The sequence below is a fragment of the Homalodisca vitripennis genome, chromosome 1 (assembly GCF_021130785.1).
Source record: "Homalodisca vitripennis isolate AUS2020 chromosome 1, UT_GWSS_2.1, whole genome shotgun sequence".
In the NCBI taxonomy this organism is placed as follows: Eukaryota; Metazoa; Arthropoda; class Insecta; order Hemiptera; family Cicadellidae; genus Homalodisca; species Homalodisca vitripennis.
This window is the reverse complement of record NC_060207.1, coordinates 98,855,238-98,878,251: the sequence shown is the minus strand read 5'-3', so window position 1 is coordinate 98,878,251 and position 23,014 is coordinate 98,855,238. Positions and strand designations below refer to the sequence as shown.

Genomic DNA, 23,014 nt, shown 5'->3' with positions numbered 1-23,014 from the left:
CTTAGTTCGTTCTGGGAGGAGTGTGGCACTGAAGGGGGATATCTAGAGAACGAATTATTTTGCACGCTTGAAATATGAATTAGACTTTATCTCGACATAGGCTAGATCGAGTTAGAAAGTACCGTAGTACATGTCTCTTCAGTGGATGACACTTATTCGTTCGACTGTAATGGAGTATGCGTGACAAAAATGAAGTTCCCTGCATACGTGACATATTTATAACTGGATATTTCTAGCCATTTCTTATAAATTACTCAAATTGTGTACAGCCATTACTTGTACTTGTGTACAATATCATATACTATTAGAACAGCAGTGTCATTACCAGGTAATAGCACATAAGCAATTATAATTAACATGATCGAAGTTCCCATTGAATCTGTAGTTAGATCAGCACACAGTGGGCACTTGTTATACAAGCAACGATATCTCATTGAGATATATGTCTTGTATAACACAGTCGAGATATATGCTGATGGCGTGTGTTTGTTTGTCAGCAACATCTCCGCTTGTTTGTTAGCTGAACAGACAGGCTTTCAGTTGCGTTAAGAACATAACACACGATCGTCTCGTGGATATGTTTGAAGCCTAATACGATAACGTTTGAAGCGTGCATCCTTTTGACGTACAAGCATATTGGAATATTTGTAACTGGAGTGCGTCACAGTCAATGATCTTGTTACTACAAACGCAGCTCAATAAAAATTAAAAATGCTATTATTTTTTAATTAATTGTAATTTGAAACTTTTGTACAAACAGCCACAGGGCCGAGCGATCCGAATTCCAGGTGTATCTTCTATTTAATTTCAAAATTAGTGCTAAATGCCTATCCCGTCAAAACTTACTGCGCGGACATATCCCATACTTCCTTTTCGCTCAGCTAAATCTTTTTATATTTCTCATTAACCTGTATACAAAGGTAAAAATTAATTTGCCGAACGTCAGTGAAGAGGCTATAAAATTATCATGTATGTCTGTCCGCATGACATCTCGAAAGTGAACAGACCTAAATAATTATAATAGGATTTCGGATATTCTCCATCGTTATACAGTCTGTGACATGAACAATAACAAACATCCGAAACCCCAATTTCCTTTTAAATCCTCCTTCGTCATTAACAAACATTAAACAAAGACCTATAGACTTTAAATAATGCATGAACCCTCATTGCGATACTTGCTACATTGAGTTCAATGATATTGTGTCCCTCCATGGGATTTGGCTGAGCGTTAGTGAATATTTTACATGTTGGCGTTACGGGTTTATATAAGCGGGAAAGTAGCAGTATAAATATTTTTTAACAGACTGAGTGCTTTCATATTATCAGATTTTCATCGTGTGAATTTTATTCTAAGAGTAAAAGCAAAAATAATAATGTGGAAAGTGAGCGTTAAATCAGTGAGAACATTTGATTTCAGCGCAGCATTCCGGAAATTTATTTCTAGAAACATTGTGTTATGATATGTTATGTTATGATAAATATCTAGGAACATTCCATCTGTAGACATTACATTTTGGATGAAACTTCATTTCTTCATAATCACGATTCCTATGACGGTGGATGTTCAACCAAAGCCTACGCTCAATAAACTTTAACAGTTTATCTTTAATCTGCCGAAGAATATACAAATTTATTGTTTGTATAGTTGTCTATATAATTCCACATGTCCGCAAAACCTTTTACGCAACTCATGTTGCGGCGAACTGCAATCTTGTAACTCAATAATAAGGCAATAGCATATCAGAACAAATTATTCTGACTGATGTTTTATTTTGAATGCTAAAGACACACTGTATGGAAATCGGTATGATAAGATCTTGTACTAAATGTGAACAATACTCATTAATCTAAACAGTAATGTGTGTTTTTCTACACTATAAATAATACTTGTATTACACATTATCCTACCGGAGACTGTTGTGTGTGAAAGCGCTCCGCATGTCCAGCGCTCTCTCGTATTTGTTCGTCACAATAGGATTCCCTTGTCCCTGCCTCTCACTCTGCACCACTTCATCCTCTAAAAGGGTTTTTGTACTCACGTATAAATACACATTCTATATATACAGTTATTATATACACTCTGTAATCTGTTTATAAAACACTAACATTGTTAGCTTGTATTGTATTTGTAAATTTTTAAAAAGTAGTAAATTGGATAGGGAAAATTAACCAGATGATCCATATTAAAAATATCACGTTCGCGATAAAATCTACCTATAGTTTACTAAAATTTAGGGCTTGTAAGATATTATTAAGAATATATGGTTATATTAATAATTACTGCTCAATATATTGACTTAAACTTCCAAACATGTACATTCTTCTCACCTATTATTTCATTATTCTTGGTTGTAATTTATAAAACAACACTTCAAAACAAGAGTGTTCAAAATGCTGAAAGGTATGCTTTGTAAGCATTATTTGGTGTATATAACAAATTGGATTGTGGAATATACCAATAATGAGAGTGTAGCTTATAGGTTACGTTGTAACTTATTTATGCTTTTTGACATCCATAACTTAGACTACCTCATACTCATAACTTCACTTATTAAAAGTTTTTTATGTAAATTATTAAAGTTTTAAGTACAAAAAAGTACCAGAACTCTTTTGAAATTTTGATACGTCTTAATTTAATTACTTGGCTATATATCAGAAAAGGAGATGTATGTACGCGTACATCTAGTAAAATGGACTGCATTCCAAATAAATACTACAACCAAGGCAAGACACCGCATCGTTACATGTGCAATGCAATTTATGCTAATTCCTGCATATTGGAAATATACAAATACCACGTATGGAAAGGTATGTCTTCTATATATATATATATATATATATATATATATATATATATAATATATATATATATATATATATATATATATATATATATATATATATATATATATATATATATTGTATATATGTGTTGTATATTGTATTGTAATTGAATCGTCAAAAGTAAGGAATCTGTGGTGCAATGGTAGCACATTCACCCGGCAAGTGAGAGATCCGGGTTCGAGTCCCGGCGGAGCACGTCCTTTTTGTGATTCAATGTTTATTAGAATTATATATATATATATATATATATATATATATATATATATAAGTAGATATGAATATGGGGTTCCTAGCGCACTTTTGGAGCCAACAGTAAATCAATAGAAAATACTGTTCAAGGTTCCGAACACGAATTTACATGCAAAATTACGTTAAGTATAACATAAAACACAAAACTCACGTTCATGTTACGTTCGTGTTATCACATTTAACGTTCAGAACGTAACATCAAACGCAAAAATCACGTTAATGTTACGTTCGTGTTGTCAAATTTTACGTTCAGAACGTAACATGAACGTGAGTTTTGTGTTTTATGTTCTACTTAACGTAAATTTGCATGTAAATTCGTGTTCGGAACCTTGAACAGTATTTTCTATTGATTTACTGTTGGCTCCAAAAGTGCGCTAGGAACCCCATATTCATATCTACTATACGTTCCTAACATATGAAACGAGTGTTTGGAGCGTCATACGAACACAGAAGTTTAAACACTGCGCATAGACATTGTCTAAATTAAAGTAAAACATATGATATATTATCAACTATATGTGTATTAAGCATAAAATATCGTATTTGGACATTCAGTGACTGGGTGTATTCTAAAAATGTTGGTAAAATCTCTCATTAAATAATAACAATGGTTGACAAAACTATTATTGCATGTAAACTGCAATAACGTAGATGTATATATCTACTTATATATATATATATATATATATACATGTATAAAATTTTGTAGGAAGTAACCAAATACATAATAATATTATAGCAAGAGATATTTCTCTTAACCATTGTAAAGTTTAATGCAAAAATACAGTTATGTAATGACAACGGTTATTACGATATGCGAGGGAAACCACAAAATGGTTGAATTCAACAGATTTATTAATAACAGAACTGTGGCTTTGTTGGTGTGTACTGTAATTGAAACACCACCGCGGGCCGGCTCGTCGTCCCCAACACATGCAGTTTACATGCAATAATAGTTTTGTCAACCATTGTTATTATTTAATGAGAGATTTTACCAACATTTTTAGAATACACCCAGTCACTGAATGTCCAAATACGATATTTTATGCTTAATACACATATAGTTGATAATATATCATATGTTTTACTTTAATTTAGACAATGTCTATGCGCAGTGTTTATACTTCTGTGTTCGTATGACGCTCCAAACACTCGTTTCATATGTTAGGAACATTAAAAACTCGGTTTCAAAAAATGTGAAATTTCTAAAATATATGTTTTTGTAAATATATTCTTGCTTTTTAACGTGTACCTCAAATATTTCAAATATTAACCGTTAATACAGACAGAAAGCCTTGTGCTACTGTACCTTAGCGTGGTAGTCTTGTCTATAGCATGGGAGGTTATAGGGAAAGAATATACAATCCAGTATTGTTTGTGCAGCTAACAGTGGAAGCTGATTTGTTATGGCAGTTTGTTAGGTTTTCTTCCAAGACTAAATATTTCATAAGACAAACAGGTTTTTAATGAGAAGCTAACAAACTAGATATGGAAACCCAAGAAAAACGAATGGACGATCTCTAACGAAATTCGCATTAGCCTTTATCCGTAACCGGAGGTAATTCCCAACTGCTAACATTCTTATCTATCATCTGAATCTAAACTTATTTATACCTGCACATACAGGAATGTCCATGCCAAAAGAAAAAAATAACTAAGTACTCAATGAATAACGTTGATTGGTTAAAGAGAAGGCGGCTGTTAATCGGGGGAAACATTTAGTTTTCTAGTTACAATTATATTTTTTTATTATTATTATAAGCTTCACATAGCTTTAGAAGTTTTAGTACAGCTAAAGATAAACATATGAAGTTTAAATATTTAAAAATAAACTAAACTAAACCAATCAAAAAACAGTTACATATTTGCAAAGCTTAGTGAGCTTAGTCTAAACATTCAATAATAAGTACTCGTAAAAAACTGTTATTCATTGAAGTATTCATTACCTGAATAGTATACCCTGAGGTACCTATACCTGAGGTAGCATTTTAGGGAAGTTTTAAATGCATTTATGGAATTCTCCCTCTTTAAATTTGGAGGCAGTTTATTATAGATTTTGAGAGCTGAATATAAGGACTCTGCTCGAATAGTTTTAGTCGGTGTATGTAGTATTGTAAGGGTTGATTTCTGATGTTATAATGGTTCAATAATTGATTTAAGGGTTGTTATTAGTCTTAAATAATACAAGGGTTTGTATAATATATAGAAATGGTAAAGTAAGAATGTTATGGTTTAAAAAAGTGGTTTGCAAGATTGTCTCTTTTTAAATATGAACATGATTCTAATGATATATTTTTTAGTTTTGAAGTTTTTTTATAACAATTTCCCCAAAATACCACCCCATACCTCAGATTCGAGTAAACATAACAATAGTAAACTGCTTTCACAGTATCTAAACCAGCCACATGAGAGATAGTTCTCCATGCGGAACTGAGTGGACATAACTTCTTTTCTATAAAGGCTGTGTGTTATTTCCATGATATTGAATTATCCACAATTAAACCCCAAAATTTACATGACGATGTTACTTTAATATTAGTTAGGTTAAAATTAATATGCGTGCTTGCCGATTGGTGTGTTCAGAATATTAGTAATTGCCTTTTATTTTCATTGAGCAGTAGCCCATTTGCTGGATTAATTTTATTCTCTAAATCATCAAGAGATACTGTTTTTAGAGAAAAACTGGTGTCATCAGCAAACAGAACTGCAGATAATGTAGTTAGGCTATGTGAAAACTCGTCACGTAGATTATAAATATTAGTGGACTCAACACTAAGCCCTGGGGAACGCCACGATCATTCAGTTGCCAGTAATAAGAAAACTTTGACCGAAGACTTATTCTTAATTGTAACCTTTTGTTTCCTATATGATATATATTAAGATAATAAATTTTAAGATAATATATATATACGGATACTTGTTAAAACGCATAAGCATTGCTTCTGCAAAGTAATGTAGATTTCAATTAAACATATAATAAAAATTCAATGAGGTACTATGGATGCTTTGGATTAATGAGTTTACAGAAAGGACACCGGAATTGTTACAGACAATTTCACAAGGGATGATAATCAAATCGGTCTGAGAGGAGTTGTATAATTTATCTGTGTCAGAACCCGTTGTTACAAATCCCCCAACTGTGATCCCCAAGTGTCAGCTGTGATCCTTCGAGAGATCAGTGACGATATATCACAGATTACAAACGATATATCACAGCTACCCCGGGCAGTTCATCCCTTCGCCTGTTAATGGACTTCTATCCCACGGGTGACTAGGTTGTTATAGAGTAAATTTTGCAGCCAATAACTTGAGCATATAAAGATATATAAAACAATATCATTTATGTGGATAAACCTTTTACTTAAATGAGTAGCATCTTTACTTTTATGTTTTCTTACCAATAGGTAAGGTTCCAAAAAAGATTAAAGGCAATCATTTTTAATAATTACAAAACAAAACACTTACTAATTATAAAATCTACAATATCAATGATCTGCAACTGTATCCTGGCTTAGTACTTACGAACAGTGTTTTATACTTATATATATATATATATATATATATATATATATATATAAGTTCTACTTTATTGTTGAAACTGTCACAATACTCATATATTTCCATTTGGGTATTTAGGTTCTTTGTCATGAAGAAATTAAAGAGGTTAGAATGAATTTAATTAATTGGAACTGATGGAAAAAACATTTTGTATAACATAAATATTTACAACTAAAATTTAAGTATAGAATTCTCAAACTATTATCGGCATTTATTTAAAGTTACATCGTGATTTCACTATACGAATCAGGAAATTATTATTATAAACTATACCTGTTTTGTGTGTTTGGTTCAAGACATATCAGATGAAGGTAGATTATCGTCGGAGTACATAGATACCTGGAGTTTGGAATTGTCTGGAATCTTATCCACATACACACAGAAAGTCTGTTAATAGTATCACAGTATTCAGATCTGGGCGATTCACAGGGATACTTCATCTCTGTCCATCTTGCATAGGTAGAGTACCTTTTGAACCATGCAGCTTGTACTTACCATGCACACTGTTTCTATTGGAAACATATTGGTGGTAATTCGATAGAAAGATCATATTTTGTTAAGAACACATAACGAATGGCGCTATTCCGAATCCTTGGATTCTTGATTCGCCTTCCTTTGATCTGCTGTTTTCGTAAGCCGAGTACAAATATATGATAAACTCAGTAACTGTATCAATTATAGCACGCATTAATACATTATCTCGTAAAACACATTATCAGTCTGTTAAATAATTTTGTTTGAAATAATGGTTCCATCAGACTTCAATAAAGAGGAAATAGGTTTAAAATCCTCAACTGGGTGCATGGCACTGAAAAGACAACGTAATTTTATTATGAATGAGAAACAAAGTGGTGAGACCGTTATGGACAAGATAACATGATGTAGAAGAGATCATCCATGTCAGAGAAAAAGACGTATTATGACACAAAATAGTACCAAACTTTGCAATTGTTGTGTATGTGAGCACACGTAGGTGTCAGCTAAATGCTATTATCAAATTACCAGAACGGAAAACATTAATAAATCTTTACGTTACGACTGGTTACTTGTATAAATACCTATTCCAGTTCTAAAAATACTGCAAGTTTTCAAGGCTCACTTTAGGTTACTAAATACTACTAATACTATGACCCATTAAAATTATACATTGAAATATAAGTTCATGACATTAAATTTGTTATACTTATATAATAATGTTTACAGGGTACTATAGCTATCAATGATAGTTATGCATAAGTTATTTACCAATTTGCATTATACACACATATATATTTAACTTGAAAGTATTTGTAATTTATATTTCATAAAAAGAGATCGATAAAGAGAGACAATACTTATATAAGTCAAATATCTCAATTGAAGACATGTCAAACATCCAAAACGAGTAAATTATGAAGATTTAGTTTTTAGATTGAGGCTGGTGAAATGTGATTGTATGCACGATAATTTTTATTTGTAAATGATCTCCAACACATAAGTATGTTTGAGTAAATTAAAAATAAAAATGTTAATTATGCATATATACAACTTTCAAGACATAATTGTAAACATACATGTCCGAAAAAATACGCGAGACGTTTAAACAGTAAGACCTTTCTCCTGACAACTGTAATTACTATTATGTACACATTGATTACAGCCTGTCAGTTCAAGTACCCAATAGCAATCTAATGAGTCGATCGAATAGTATGAGCTTGTTCCTGACTTCTGCTATTACTAATATGTACACGTTGATTTCAGCCTGTTAGTATATGTACTCAATGCCCAATAGTAAGATCAAATAGTAATACCTTGTTCCTGACAACTGTAATTACTATTATGTATACATTGATTACAGCCTGACAGTACAAGTACCCAATAGCAATCTAATGAGTCGATCGAATAGTATGAGCTTGTTCCTGAGCTCTGCCTGACTATGTTCAAATAGTACCTTGCCTGAAAACTGTAATTACTATTATGTATACATTGATTACAGCCTATCAGTCTATATGTAATAGTAATGATTACAGCCAGTAGTAAGATCAAATAGCAAGAGCTTGTTCCTGACAACTGTAATTACTATTATGTATATATTGATTAAGATTTTCAATACAAGTACTCAGTTACCTAGATTCAATCAAATCGAGATGGATATTACAACTTGGAAAACTTTATCGCATTTTACGTGTAACAAAACCGTTGTAGAAGTAGAACTAGAATATATTTATTTCCTCAAAATACAATAAATATTTACAAGTGATTAATTTTACATAGAAAATATTTAAACTAAAATGTCTTATTGGCAGGTTTGTTTTAGGCTACACAAGCCCTGATTAAAAATAAACTTAAATTAAGTTATATGCCAGTTTAAATGCCTTTGTGAAACTGTGCATCACGGTAATCTACGATTTCCTTTAATCTTGATATATAAATATTCTATTACGTTGTAATATTTACATAAAATAAAACTATTTTTACATAGTGTAGTAGTTTTTCAATGGTTTAGTTTCATAGACATTGTTGCGCTACATCTTCATTAGAATTAACTTTCTGGTAAGTATACAAATATTTTATGTTTACTTCCTTATCCTATTTTGGCGAACTATGTTATGATTATGATTAATTGATAATATCATAAGCAATTTTATATATATATATAAGGTCAAATATATAATAATATACAATACAAATAAACATAGTATAAGGTCAAATTGTACTAATATGTGCACATTATTTACAGCCTGTAATTCGCCTGTTATCACATTGATTACAATATTTAAATATAAGTCTAAGTTAACTAAGTCTCACAATGTTCTAAAAGAACATTGGAATTGCGTTCATCAAAACTGGAACATTATTGTATTCTTGGCGTTTTAGACTCAAGTCACTCAATGGCATGTCAACTATCAGTGTCGTAAAGAGGGAATGGTTTTGTGTTCTCGAATATGTATGACATTCTACCTTTTGTCGTATAGATGTGGATTTATCATCACTCTAAAATTTGCATTTCTGAAGTATTTGTCTCTTACTCTTTTGTTATTTATAGTAAAAAGGAGCATATTGTACTTAGTGGACTTTCTGGGCCGAAACCCATTTGGAACGATTATAAACGCGATGTTTATTATTAGCAACATGAAGCACTTTCTCATATTTCGTTTTCGTTGTGAATAGTATTAAATTATACTCCAACAACTACCATACTCATCACTCAAATATATTTTAAAATCCTGCATCGAAAGTGTCTTTCTATTCTATTTCTATTCTGTATTTCTATAAATCTGAATCACGTATATTAATTAGCATGATTATAGTCTATTGAACAATAGCCGTTAGTATAATAGCATATAGTTGGCATATATATTATATATATATATATATATATATAATATATATATATATATATACAGGGTTAATAAAAAGTCTGGAGACCCCCGACTAATATTGTAACGGCTCACACGAGAAAAACTAAACTCGCCACACATTTATGTTATATTATGAGGTACTTTTTGGGCGTAATTAGCGCTTCATTCACAAACCCAAAATGGGGGATTTTGGGGGCAGCTCAAAAATTTTAATGTAAAGCCCCATCAAATGACCTGTCATTTTCAAGCCCCTGATAAAAGAAAACAAACAACGCAAACTAGAGGTCTCTATCTTAACCCAGTAAAAAATTACTGCCAATTGAAAATTGTATAAGCCAGAATAAACTACTTACAACATAGGAATAACTAACTTTTGGGGCAGCTAAAAACTGTCACTTTTAATGAGAGATCAACTGAGTGGTGCTTAACTCATAGACTCTGATTGATTATCTTTATGGTATCGATTATCTATATATCTCAATCTGTAACAATACTTAAATTCTAATTGTGTGTGTTTTCTTGGTATGTCTTGTAGACTATATTTATTCAAGGTGGGGACATTAGTCATTTCAAAACATTAAGTAACTGTAATTACTATGTTGCATTATTTGTGGTTGGTGATTAAATCACTTACGAAACCCGCGAGAGGGCATTGCGTCTGTTAATGACATACATAATTATGTAGTCTCCGGTAAAAAATTTATGAATTATGGATATTATAATTATGAAAAGTATTTAAACTTGTAAACTGTAAAAATGATAACGTATTTCCTAATGTGATTACTTTACGTCGAAGAATTTATACTTTAAGACGCTAAAATTTTTATAGAATTTGCAATGATATTTTTAAGAGTGTGTTTATAAACACTTCTAATCGATGTTTATCATTATTAATAATATTAATATTATTATTATTATATTTATTTGATGAATATCGTGAATAGACCTTATGATGTTTAAGTTTATTACCATTTCTTTTAGATGGCCCAATTGCTGTTATTTATATGATTTTATTACGGAATTCATTGTGTAATCTGTATTTTCTATACGTCATATATCATACATTAGTATATTGAAATATATATAACGATAGTGTAACAAAATAAACAAAAACACCAATACATTTTTAACAGCTTTTATGTAATTAAAAGAAACAATTGTATAACAATAACCAGTTCAATTTATGTTCACGTCATAGAATATAGCAACGGCCTGAGACCTAGCTGTACATAACGGATAGTCAGAGTGCAAGATGAAACAGGTTAAAGATATGGTTGTGACAAATCCACGTTCACGGAACAATAGATGTAGACGCGAAACATGACAGTACATTACGAGAGCGGGAACATAAACATGTTCTCGCTGACACGTTGAAGGATGAGATGGCAGGATTAACTCACGACTGCCATCGCTTATACGTGTTAGGTGGCTTCTTGTACTACACTCCTGTAGAATATCATTTTTAAACACTATTCTTGAAACCTGATAGTCACAGGTATGTTTCCTGTTTCAGTCTTATTCACACACGAAATGCTTCATGAATTCTGATTATTCATTACTTTTAATATTTATTTGCAAACAAAATAAAGAGCTTATAGGTCACACAGATACTTAGGTGGTGTAAAACAATATCATTTATATTTTAAACCTGTTAACAAATAATACTTACCTTGTTAAAGAGATAAGCAGAGATATTATTTTTCTTACCAAATAACCGTACATTAGGTATGAGTTCATGAATTGCTTATATGAATGCAATAAAATTATGGCTCTAAATACCTTCACGGCAGTATTGTAAGTTGCACTGCAGACGGTACAGCGGGTTATATTTACAAAATAAAACGTTAGTGTTGAGTTACCATTGTGTTACCGGCTACTGATATTGTGTAGCAATGTGCAGGTAGATCCCGTAGGTACGTGACTCACATGGTACAATCTCAATATCAAAACTCACGTATACTCCACGGCTAGAGCACTTCTTGGTTCAGACCTAACATATCATTTATAAACTTATTTTAACATACAGTTTCTAATTTTTTTTTTATTTCCGATCTCCAAATCATTTTATCATAAGCTAAGACCTACATAAGTACTACCATAATTGTCTTATGTTATGCATTTTTATATTAAATTCTTATTCCGTATAATTTTGAATAAAATACATTTTTTCAGCCTTCATTGCATTAGGCGAAGGAATATTTTAATAGATTCGTTGTAATATATAATCAAAAGTGAAAAATATGGACGTTTCGTAATATGTCCAATTATTATGTATGCATTTTAAAAATTGTGCGTCAAATTTTGTTTTATTATTAACTATTCCGACAATAGTGTAAATTTACCCCAACTTCTTGAAGTTATTCTCTCATGGTATAACTCTTACATGTTTTAAGCAATAGACTCTTGGATTGTTTTCTGCTAGGTGGTCGGTTTATATTTACGGGCAAATTGAAACTTAATTTTGACTTATCATTTAATTTTGTTATTTTTCTTTTACGATTATATTGCTTTGTACAGTACTATAAATGCAATAAAGTGTCTTAAAATGACTATATATAATCAAAGTTAACCTGTATAGTATCATTTATAATTCGAGAAGCTGAATTCACTACTAAAAGCTCATTAAGTAGTGAACCCGATGGAGGTACAGAAATACAACGATACTCACGTGTTACTATCCAGCAAAACTGGTTCATATAACGCATTTACACACTATTGTTGGAAGATGCTGTTGCACAAGTACAATGTGGCTGGCTGAATTAAATAATAGACTTCCATTCGTGCCATTATGTTATGTTATACTTCAGTAGAGACTATCGATGCTATGCAATTTGCCACCGGGATACTATTCTATTTGATACGCAATATTATATTCAAGTGTAGGAAGCTTTTAAATCCAATGATCCACAATATATGGGACCTTTCTTATTCAACGTTTCATTGCAACATTTTTATGCAAAATGAATGTTTCAACTGTTTCTTTAACATATGAAAAAACTTTATTTTTTAATCCATGAATATTTTGGTGTTTTCCTCGGTTTTTCTAGGTTCTGAATGAGGTAAATTACAAAATTATATTGATTTTCCTTTTGGCCATTGTTAACACAAAAAATATTTATTCGATTAAATTATATTATGTAGCAGTAATCAACGACTCAACTACAGTATTAAAATAAAATTAGTTAAAGTCAAACGTGTCACACAAAAAGTAACAATTTAAAACTTAAATCATTTATAACATAAAATACCTTATTAAAATATAATAAGATAAAACTAGATGGTATTTAATGCTAATATGATCTAACTAGCAGTTACCCGCGGTTTTGGACGCAATTTCGTAGACCTTGCATAGGTATAAGCACTTCTGATTCCAGTGAATTATATTTGCGACGCCAATGTAGACTTTACCTTATTGCCATGATCAAGAAAAACTGCCAAACAGCTTATATTTATGACCAATTGTAATTTACTCTGGACTTAGTATTTTTTATTCCATAGTTAATTTTGCTTGTTTCCCGTTCAAGAAAACGTATTTTTACATATCTGAAAAGCCTATTTCTGTAAAAATACAACTGCGATGAGTTTAATTACAGTCTTTTAATTTGTAGTAAATGTTTAATAATAACATTATTAATAATAATAATAATAACATAATAATAACAACATCATCTTTTATATGTAATGCTTAATATTTGCTAAAAATTACGGTTAAAAATATATTTTCTTAATATGTGCTCAGTTTTCATGTTACACTATAAGTGTAAAAAGATTGAAAATAGTGGTTAAATTAATTAAACATATCATTGTACTCTGATAAAAACCCATGTTTACACAGAACAGTTAATTTAATTGAACAGACTTTTTAAATTAATAATTCACAACTTTAGAGACCAAGATGGGACTTTTCACCACTTTCGAATCCAACGTAGCGTGGCCCGGGGTTTTTTAAATACTGTAAGAGTATTTTACAGTGTGAATATAATAAATACTTGGTTCTCTAAGTTCATCCCAATTCCATTGAAAACTTATTAGGATATTAAACATTTACTAATAGGAAAAAAAAACAATAAAAGCCAAAAAGGACATTCTGATCTTAATGGTTTAAAGAAAACATATGAATTATTTTCTGTATGGAAGTTGAATGAACCATACATGTATTAATAAAGATGTACATTAGTATCGACGTGCTATACCCTTCTTAAGAGTAAAAGGCGAGCGCATTTAAAGGCATGATTTCCCGAGGGACTTACCCCTTTTTTTAACTTCTTACAACGATACAAAATAGGACACATTCAAAATAATAAATGCTCCAATTTTTAGCACTTATTTATTTTATTAAAAAAATAAACATACTTTTGGTTTTTTATTTTTTTATTTAATTTGTTTGTTTATATATTTTTTTTGTTTTTTTACGGCAAAGAACCTGTTTTTAATTTTACACTAAATGATTGACAGGTATTATTTAAACTGAACTTAATATGTTCTTGATTAAAACTATTGTTTTTTTTCTAATTTCGCTTGAAGTAATAAAACTAAATTTACTAAAACACGATGATGGAAAACTGGGTCGATTTTATATTGCATGTGTTCTGCAAGCTCCATACACTCGAGTATCAAACGAGGTAATGGCACTACACAGACAGCCTACTCTCTGACTGTCGTTTCCCTGACTGCGCTATCGCATGACTGGAACCCGTACGTTGGTTATACTGACGTGGGTCATCATTGTTATATTTTGTCGGTCTTTTCCCCTGTTAAGTCTGTTGTTTATTCGTTACTCCTTGACATTGGTGAAATGTAAAAACATTTCTGTGCGGGGATTGGGAATGTATTTACGTTCTTTTAAACTTGTTTATTGACCTTATAGCCCGAAATATACAAGACAGGTAGGATTTTCGGCTATTTCAGTTTGCGTGTAACTACTCTAAGAGCAATGTGAGAATATATCTAGGGATGATTACAACTTGTACCGTTGAAAAGCGCGATCACGTTTATTTAAACTTTTTTATTGTCCTTATAGCCCGAAATATACAAGACAGGTAGGATTTTCGGCTATTTCAGTTTGCGTGTAACTACTCTAAGAGCAATGTGAGAATATATCTAGGGATGATTACAACTTGTACCGTTGAAAAGCGCGATCACGTTTATTTAAACTTTTTTATTGTCCTTATAGCCCGAAATATACAAGACAGGTAGGATTTTCGGCTATTTCAGTTTGCGTGTAACTACTCTAAGAGCAATGTGAGAATATATCTAGGGATGATTACAACTTGTACCGTTGAAAAGCGCGATCACGTTTATTTAAACTTTTTTATTGTCCTTATAGCCCGAAATATACAAGACAGGTAGGATTTTCGGCTATTTCAGTTTGCGTGTAACTATTCTAAGAGCAATGTGAGAATATATCTAGGGATATTATTACAACTTGTACCGTTGAAAAGCGCGATCACGATTATTTAAACTGTTTTATTGCCCTTATAGCCCGAAATATACAAGACAGGTAGGTTTTTCGGTTATTTCATTTTGCGTGTAACTACTCTAAGAGCAATGTGAGAATATATCTAGGGATGATTACAACTTGTACCGTTGAAAAGCGCGATCACGTTTATTTAAACTGTTTTATTGCCCTTATAGCCCGAAATATACAAGACAGGTAGGATTTTCGGCTATTTCAGTTTGCGTATAACTACTGTAAGAGCAATGTGAGAATATATCTAGGGATATTATTACAACTTGTACCGTTGAAAAGCGCGATCACGATTATTTAAACTGTTTTATTGCCCTTATAGCCCGAAATATACAAGACAGGTAGGTTTTTCGGTTATTTCATTTTTTGCGTATAACTACTCTAAGAGCAATGTTAGAATATATCTAGGGATAATTACAACTTGTGCCGTTGAAAAGCGCGATCACGTTTATTTAAACTTTTTTATTGACCTTATAGCCCGAAATATACAAGACAGGTAGGATTTTCGGCTATTTTAGTTTGCGTATAACTACTCTAAGAGCAATGTTAGAATATATCTAGGGATAATTACAACTTGTGCCGTTGAAAAGCGCGATCACGTTTATTTAAACTTTTTTATTGACCTTATAGCCCGAAATATACAAGACAGGTAGGATTTTCGGCTATTTCAGTTTGCGTATAACTACTCTAAGAGCAATGTGAGAATATATCTAGGGATGATTACAACTTGTGCCGTTGAAAAGCGCGATCACGTTTATTTAAACTTTTTTATTGTCCTTATAGCCCGAAATATACAAGACAGGTAGGATTTTCGGCTATTTCAGTTTGCGTATAACTACTCTAAGAGCAATGTGAGAATATATCTAGGGATGATTACAACTTGTACCGTTTACGGTAGCCCGAAATATACAAGACAGGTAGGATTTTCGGCTATTTCAGTTTGCGTATAACTACTCTAAGAGCAATGTGAGAATATATCTAGGGATTAATTACAACTTGTGCCGTTGAAAAGCGCGATCACGTTTATTTAAACTGATGCCTAAAGTGGAAAACGAGTTTGACATGAAACCCCTACTGGGAAACAAATGCTATTGTGGTGAGATTGGACAAGAAATCCATTCGTTATACACTCACACAAACATGAATGGAATATTTGTTACTTGTCGCTGTTTCGATATATTTCCATCTCATAGTTATGATTTATGACAATTCGAATAGCTTTTCTCAATGAAAATCCCTTTTACACATAGATTTTCATGGATGTGTACTGCAGTGTTTTCATTCTCTTTGTTAAAATTCATTGAATTCATTGTGCTTTAGTTTTAGTAAATGGATCATATATATCATCGTGCTAACTCTGTTTTACAAGACATTTTACTAAATATATTTAACTTTACCTTTTCCTTTTTTACTGGGTTTTCCCCATCCTTTCTTTTGTTATTGTTAATAATGGTAAGCATTTTATGTACTTCATGTTGAAATTTTTATTTTGCATTGTATCGGACCATCTAAAAGGTTAGTACCAAGGGAGAAACCCACAGATAATTCCAAAAACGAGTTCTGACTATAAGTGTAGAGTTTTATGGGAAGTAATTATGCCTCAATTGAAAATCTTACATATAACAAAGAAGAAGATTTGTTAGCTTAGCTTTTTTTAGTAAGTTTTACTAACATCTGTGATTTACCAAAAACAAACAATTTGATAAATATGAAAAGCGGAATTGATGATCTGACAGCGGATTTTAGATAATGGTCAGGAAAACAGCTGTGGAGCTAACTCAGCATTTAGCCTTCAAACCATAAGAAATTCCTATATTGTAGCATATAAAAAAAGCTCCCGAAAAACTACGATAATAGTGCAGTCTGGATGCAGGTAGATTTATATGTTTATGACAAAAATATAATAAATTATCAGCAACAACAATAATTGTTGTTTATTTTGTTTGTAATTCGTTATAAATTCCATGTAACACTTAGTGGATTGACTTAGAGTTAGCTGTTAAACATTTTTATTTGAAAGGTCTATGTACATTAAGTGTATTTTAACCAAACTTAGAATAAGTTTTCTTTGAAATGCCTTCGGATTGAAAAAAGGTGAATGTGCAGAGTAAAACACATCTTCTACATGATTATCCTTGAAATCCTACGTTGATCATAACCTAAATTAATCTGATTATTCCATAAAATAGTATTTAAGGAAATTTAATCTATGTCTTGGAATGAAGGTAAGAGGAGCCTCTAGATATGTACAACGTACATGTCATGTTCTACAAGGTTTTAAGCATACAAGCAGTCAAACAGCTTACAGACAAAAACTGACCCATAATCGAAAGTTTCTAGAGCCTGGTGCGTGCAGATCCATGATCTTCCAAAATAAACAAGTTCCTTCAGACCGGAGAGGTTGGAAGCTACCACATATTGGTAAAGGTAAAAAAGTGGAAGCTTGCTTCCAAAGGACAGGAGCTCTGATTGGTCGGTAGCTTCTAGAAGCTCCTAGAAAGCGATATCACACAGAGGTGTATGATGGACGATAGAATGTGGAGACTTTCAAAGAGCTGGTGGAAGTAGATACGGATATTTTTAGCCAGATAAAAAGGTGATAACCTTGAAACACTGATATTACTAGCTCTCACCCCAAAAGTATCTAGAGTTGGGTAACTTCAAGATACCACCTTCTTCTTGAGATCGGTAATATCCAGATATCAGGATCTATCGTACCTGAAACGATCAGATAATTTATATTTTCAGAGTCTGGGTACTTCTAAGATCTAGGAGTTCCCAGAAGTCAAACTTTTACAGAAGCCAGGGGCTGAGAACTCTCAGAGGCTTTAGCTTCCAAATACCACTAATCTTTAGATACCTTAAATTGCTACATATAGGAAGCACCTGTGCTAAATCTTGAAGACTTCTAGTAGAAGCAAATAGAGATATTTCTGGGTAAATTTACAGCGAGGCAGAGATATACGACTATTCCAGACCAGTGGATTGATTCAGATAATTGTGTGTCTGTAAATAGTCTGGAGGTTTTTGGGGATTTAGTAGATCAATAAGTAGTAGCTAAATAGAATAGATGTCTAAATGTGTATGTCTCTCAAATTATTGTTTGTTACACACTCAGAGAAAATTGAATATCAGTTTAGTCAGTTAATGAAATTTTCGTATCCGTCTCGTATAAATCTACCTAAGTAGGTACTGTTGCGAGTGAACCAAAAGGTCTTTTACTATATGATATTTAGTTAAATAACACTTGGAAAATATTCTAGGTTACTGTATTCTCTTGTCTGGGTCTATAGGAAGAATAACATACTGTAAATGGTTTTAGGCTTTCTGTCTCAACCATTCTTGCCGTTGCTTCCTTTAACTTTATCAAGGGGAGTGCTGAAGTGTATGTAACAATACTGTTAATTATATCTCTCTACGCGAGCCACATTAATTTGCAATAAAATTTCGTTTCCATCCGATTGGTGTTTCTGTGGTGATGATAAAATTCTTTTGAATATCAAAGTTTGCTAGATTCATTAGAAGATACAAGACATGACCGTTACAAACTGCATTAGTAGTTAACCAGCATCAAAGACAAGTTCGCTGTTCATAAATGTAAAGCTGGAAAAATCATGAATATCTACTTAATTAATAATTTAGCTTATATGGCTGAGATGTTTTCATAAACTTCTTTTCGTTTAAAAAACGTTTTTAGGATAAAACTTTGTCACCTTTGATGCGATTTCATGTGATGGTAGTATATGAATCGTATTAATAATTATTTCTATAGCTCTACCAGTCACATTTGCATGCGTCTTGTATTCCAAGAATTTGCAGTATTTTCAAGTAATCTTAAACGTGATTTTTTTATGTTGAATGGTTTTTTATTATTACTTTAAGCAACATATTTGATCTATAAAATTGTTAAGTTAGTAAAGCATGATAGTTGACGACAAAGTGAAAGAAGAGTGGCATTAATACTTATTTCTGAGTTTCATTAGTATGATCTGCTTACATACTTCTTTATATACAAACAGGAACCCCATATTGAAGGAACTTTTTACACATTTTGCTGTAAACATTTACCCCTTGAAAATACAGACCTTATTAAGACTTGTTTTTATACTCATAGCTGTCATATTATCATGTGTTACGTACTAAACACAAGAACAAGGTATCATTATTTAATTTAAAAATATAGTTTTACCTTTCCAGAACGGAGTTCTTAACCTCGTAAATGTTATAGAATTTCCGACGGAATATGCACATGAATGAACATCATAATCTTGTTTCAGAAACCGAGGTCGTGTACCGAAATACGCACGGCGGCCTCAGCGTTTACAACGCACACAACAACACAGTCAGAGTGCCCATGACTAATTCTACTTTTGTAAGTCACTGACATTATAATCTTGTTTCAGAAACCGATGTGACCGAAATACGCACGGCGGCCTCAGCGTTTACAACGCCCACAACAACAGTCAGAGTGCTCATGACTAATTCTACTGTTTGTAAGTCACTGACATTATAATCTTGTTTCAGAAACCGAGGTCGTGTACCGAGATATGCACGGCGGCATCAGCGTTTACAACGCCCACAACAACACAGTCAGAGTGCTCATGACTAATTCCACTTTTGTAAGTCACTGACATTATAATCTTGTTTCAGAAACCGAGGTCGTGTACCGAGATATGCACGGCGGCCTCAGCGTTTACAACGCCCACAACAACACAGTCAGAGTGCTCATGACTAATTCCACTTTTGTAAGTCACTGACATTATAATCTTGTTTCAGAAACCGAGGTCGTGTACCGAGATATGCACGGCGGCCTCAGCGTTTACAACGCCCACAACAACACAGTCAGAGTGCTCATGACTAATTCTACTTTTGTAAGTCACTGACATTATAATCTTGTTTCAGAAACCGAGGTCGTGTACCGAGATATGCACGGCGGCCTCAGCGTTTACAACGCCCACAACAACACAGTCAGAGTGCTCATGACTAATTCCACTTTTGTAAGTCACTGACATTATAATCTTGTTTCAGAAACCGAGGTCGTGTACCGAGATATGCACGGCGGCCTCAGCGTTTACAACGCCCACAACAACACAGTCAGAGTGCTCATGACTAATTCTACTTTTGTAAGTCACTGACATTATAATCTTGTTTCAGAAACCGAGGTCGTGTACCGAGATATGCACGGCGGCCTCAGCGTTTACAACGCCCACAACAACACAGTCAGAGTGCTCATGACTAATTCCACTTTTGTAAGTCATTGGCATATAATTGATCACTATATCTTCGCACAATATGTTCGTTATTTAAAATATCCTTTAAAGTTAAGTTAGGTTTAAGTTAAAGTTATCCTTAATCATTTTGTCCTATTTCAACTTTTTTACAATTCATCATTCTTATAGCTATGACTTTACTAAAGTAAGAGTAAGATTTAATGCAATACCACTCCATAATACATACATAATATTCCAGTGAAACGTATTTTATATTTTAAATATAAATGAAAGAGAGGACATTATAAATGTTTGTTTTTAACTTCATTATGTAATTATTCTCTGAAGATTCTAATTATTCAAAATAAAACCACATTTTTATACATTCCTCTTTATTGTTAACATTAAACTAATGTAAAATCATTGTTGAGAGCATGCCTCAAATCAATGAAAGATCTGCCTATATCAATAATATACCTGTAATATAAGCTTCTTGTAAGTTCTTATATTTTTTTAAATTATGTAATGTCATTACACACTATCGATCTAATCTATACATCTCAGCCCTCTCAAAAGATTTATGCCATGTACAAAGTGTTATTAAATTTTTTCACTAATAGGAATAATTCCAACAAAACTTCTAGACTTCATGCTTTTAGATATAGTGTTATGTAGATCTAATAACTTTACAACATTAACGACATTTACACAACAATGAATTACTGATGTTTAATCTGTTATAAAATAATGGACTTACTCCTAGAATATGATGTGAAAGTATTGCATATTTGAATGATTGGGATTAATAATACGCCTTTCATTCTTTCTGGAGCGGATTCAATACTGGAACGGATGCATGAAAAATAAGTTGCACAATTAAAATTTTGAAATAATTCGATCTCGCCATAAAAAATCAAATTCCCTCACCAGCTTCAGTTTTGGTTTAATATGTATTGACTGAATCTGCCAATGATTTATACTGCAGATTGCAGCATAATGTCCAGAAATTAGAGAAATCACTTTGCCACAGGCCCCTCAAAGCTAACTACGCCCCTGCAGGTGGGATAGAATAGGAAAGTCCGCAGGACCTGTAACAGCAAGTCTCAAAAAAGTATTTCTTTTTGTGGGGAACTGTAAATTTGGATCTGGCGCAGGTGGCTGCGAACAGCTGAGGAATGGTCGGTATAAAATACTCAATAACTGCAGCCATTTCCACCTCGCCATTCGCCATTCGTCTTTCGTCACTTCTAACTTCTCTTTTCAACTCAGATTTTCTTTGCTCGGGCCTTTCTTTACTCAGTTTTACTGTAATTTTTAGGTAAATATGAATTTGTTTTTTTTTTTTTTTTAAGGCATCAAGAGAAATAAACGTCATGCAATATTATAACAAATTGCAACTCTAAAAGAAATTAATCTAAAAGTAATTAATCTCGCAGTTTCCGAGCATTCGTAAAATTATATTGAATTCGTTAACATATTAGTTTTTTCTCAACAAGATGTGTAGGTCCTATTGCATTTTTGTATAATATTATATGATCACAATCAGCTCAAATATCATATTAAGTTCCTCTAAAACCATATTAATATTAAATAAATCACTCGTAGACTGTTAATATGTTGTTCAACCTCTAAATTGTGTATTTTTTCTTTTTACTAGCTAAAGGTGCGCTTGTACATAATGATTAGGCCCCAATAATTTCAAGGAAGAAATTTGGACTGTAGGTGCTTACAAAATTATGCTTAAGCATGATATCCTGAACTAAACTACAGAGACATACTATTAGTCATATTTAACAACTATATGGGACTACAATAAGGTGGATTAATTCAACAACACATTTTATCACAGATTACTCCAGTTAGCTAGTTGAAACGCAATAAAAACTATGGAATCTAAGCCATTTGGTATTTTAAACCTTTTACTTTCCCTTCCAATTTCAACCCCCACCAACACTGACGTAATTAATGACAGTTTATTCTCTTGAGAGATAGTATACGTTCTTCCGAGTGAGCTAAGCTGTCCAGACCTCTCGATATACGGATCGCTAAGTCATCTTTGAGCTCAACTTCGGAGGTCTACACTGAGTTTACAATGTCTAGATTGATGACTGACGACAAGAACTGCAAGTGTTTCAACGTGCAATACTAAGGCTCCGAGCTAACTGGACACATTGGTATTCGCGCCCACACACTCTCACTTCAATTACTATACGTGATCCGAAACTCCGGATAGCTCTGGACTCTGGTGACTGAAATCCAGGCCATGAAACAGATTACCAGGCTGATATCTTAGTTATTCATAATGTACGATAAATCATATTTGTATCTAATTTACAATAATA

At 32.4% G+C, this 23,014-nt stretch overlaps 2 protein-coding genes across 3 annotated transcripts in view; both read left to right on the top strand.

Annotated features, from left to right (window-relative positions):
• The window catches only part of LOC124367534 (dipeptidyl aminopeptidase-like protein 6), a 170,188-nt gene extending 149,947 nt beyond the window's left edge, over positions 1-20,241 (top strand). For both annotated transcript variants that reach the window (XM_046824455.1, XM_046824444.1), the window contains exon 4: positions 20,113-20,241. In XM_046824455.1, the coding sequence (XP_046680411.1) occupies positions 20,113-20,219 (107 nt within the window). In that variant the 3' untranslated portion in view covers positions 20,220-20,241. The remainder of the gene's footprint in view (positions 1-20,112) is intronic.
• A 243-nt stretch (positions 20,242-20,484) lies between these two features.
• LOC124367532 (inactive dipeptidyl peptidase 10-like) overlaps positions 20,485-23,014 on the top strand; it is a 195,242-nt gene continuing 192,712 nt past the window's right edge. Inside the window, exon 1 of the mRNA XM_046824428.1 lies at positions 20,485-20,711. Within this exon, the coding sequence (XP_046680384.1) occupies positions 20,640-20,711 (72 nt within the window). The 5' untranslated portion in view covers positions 20,485-20,639. The remainder of the gene's footprint in view (positions 20,712-23,014) is intronic.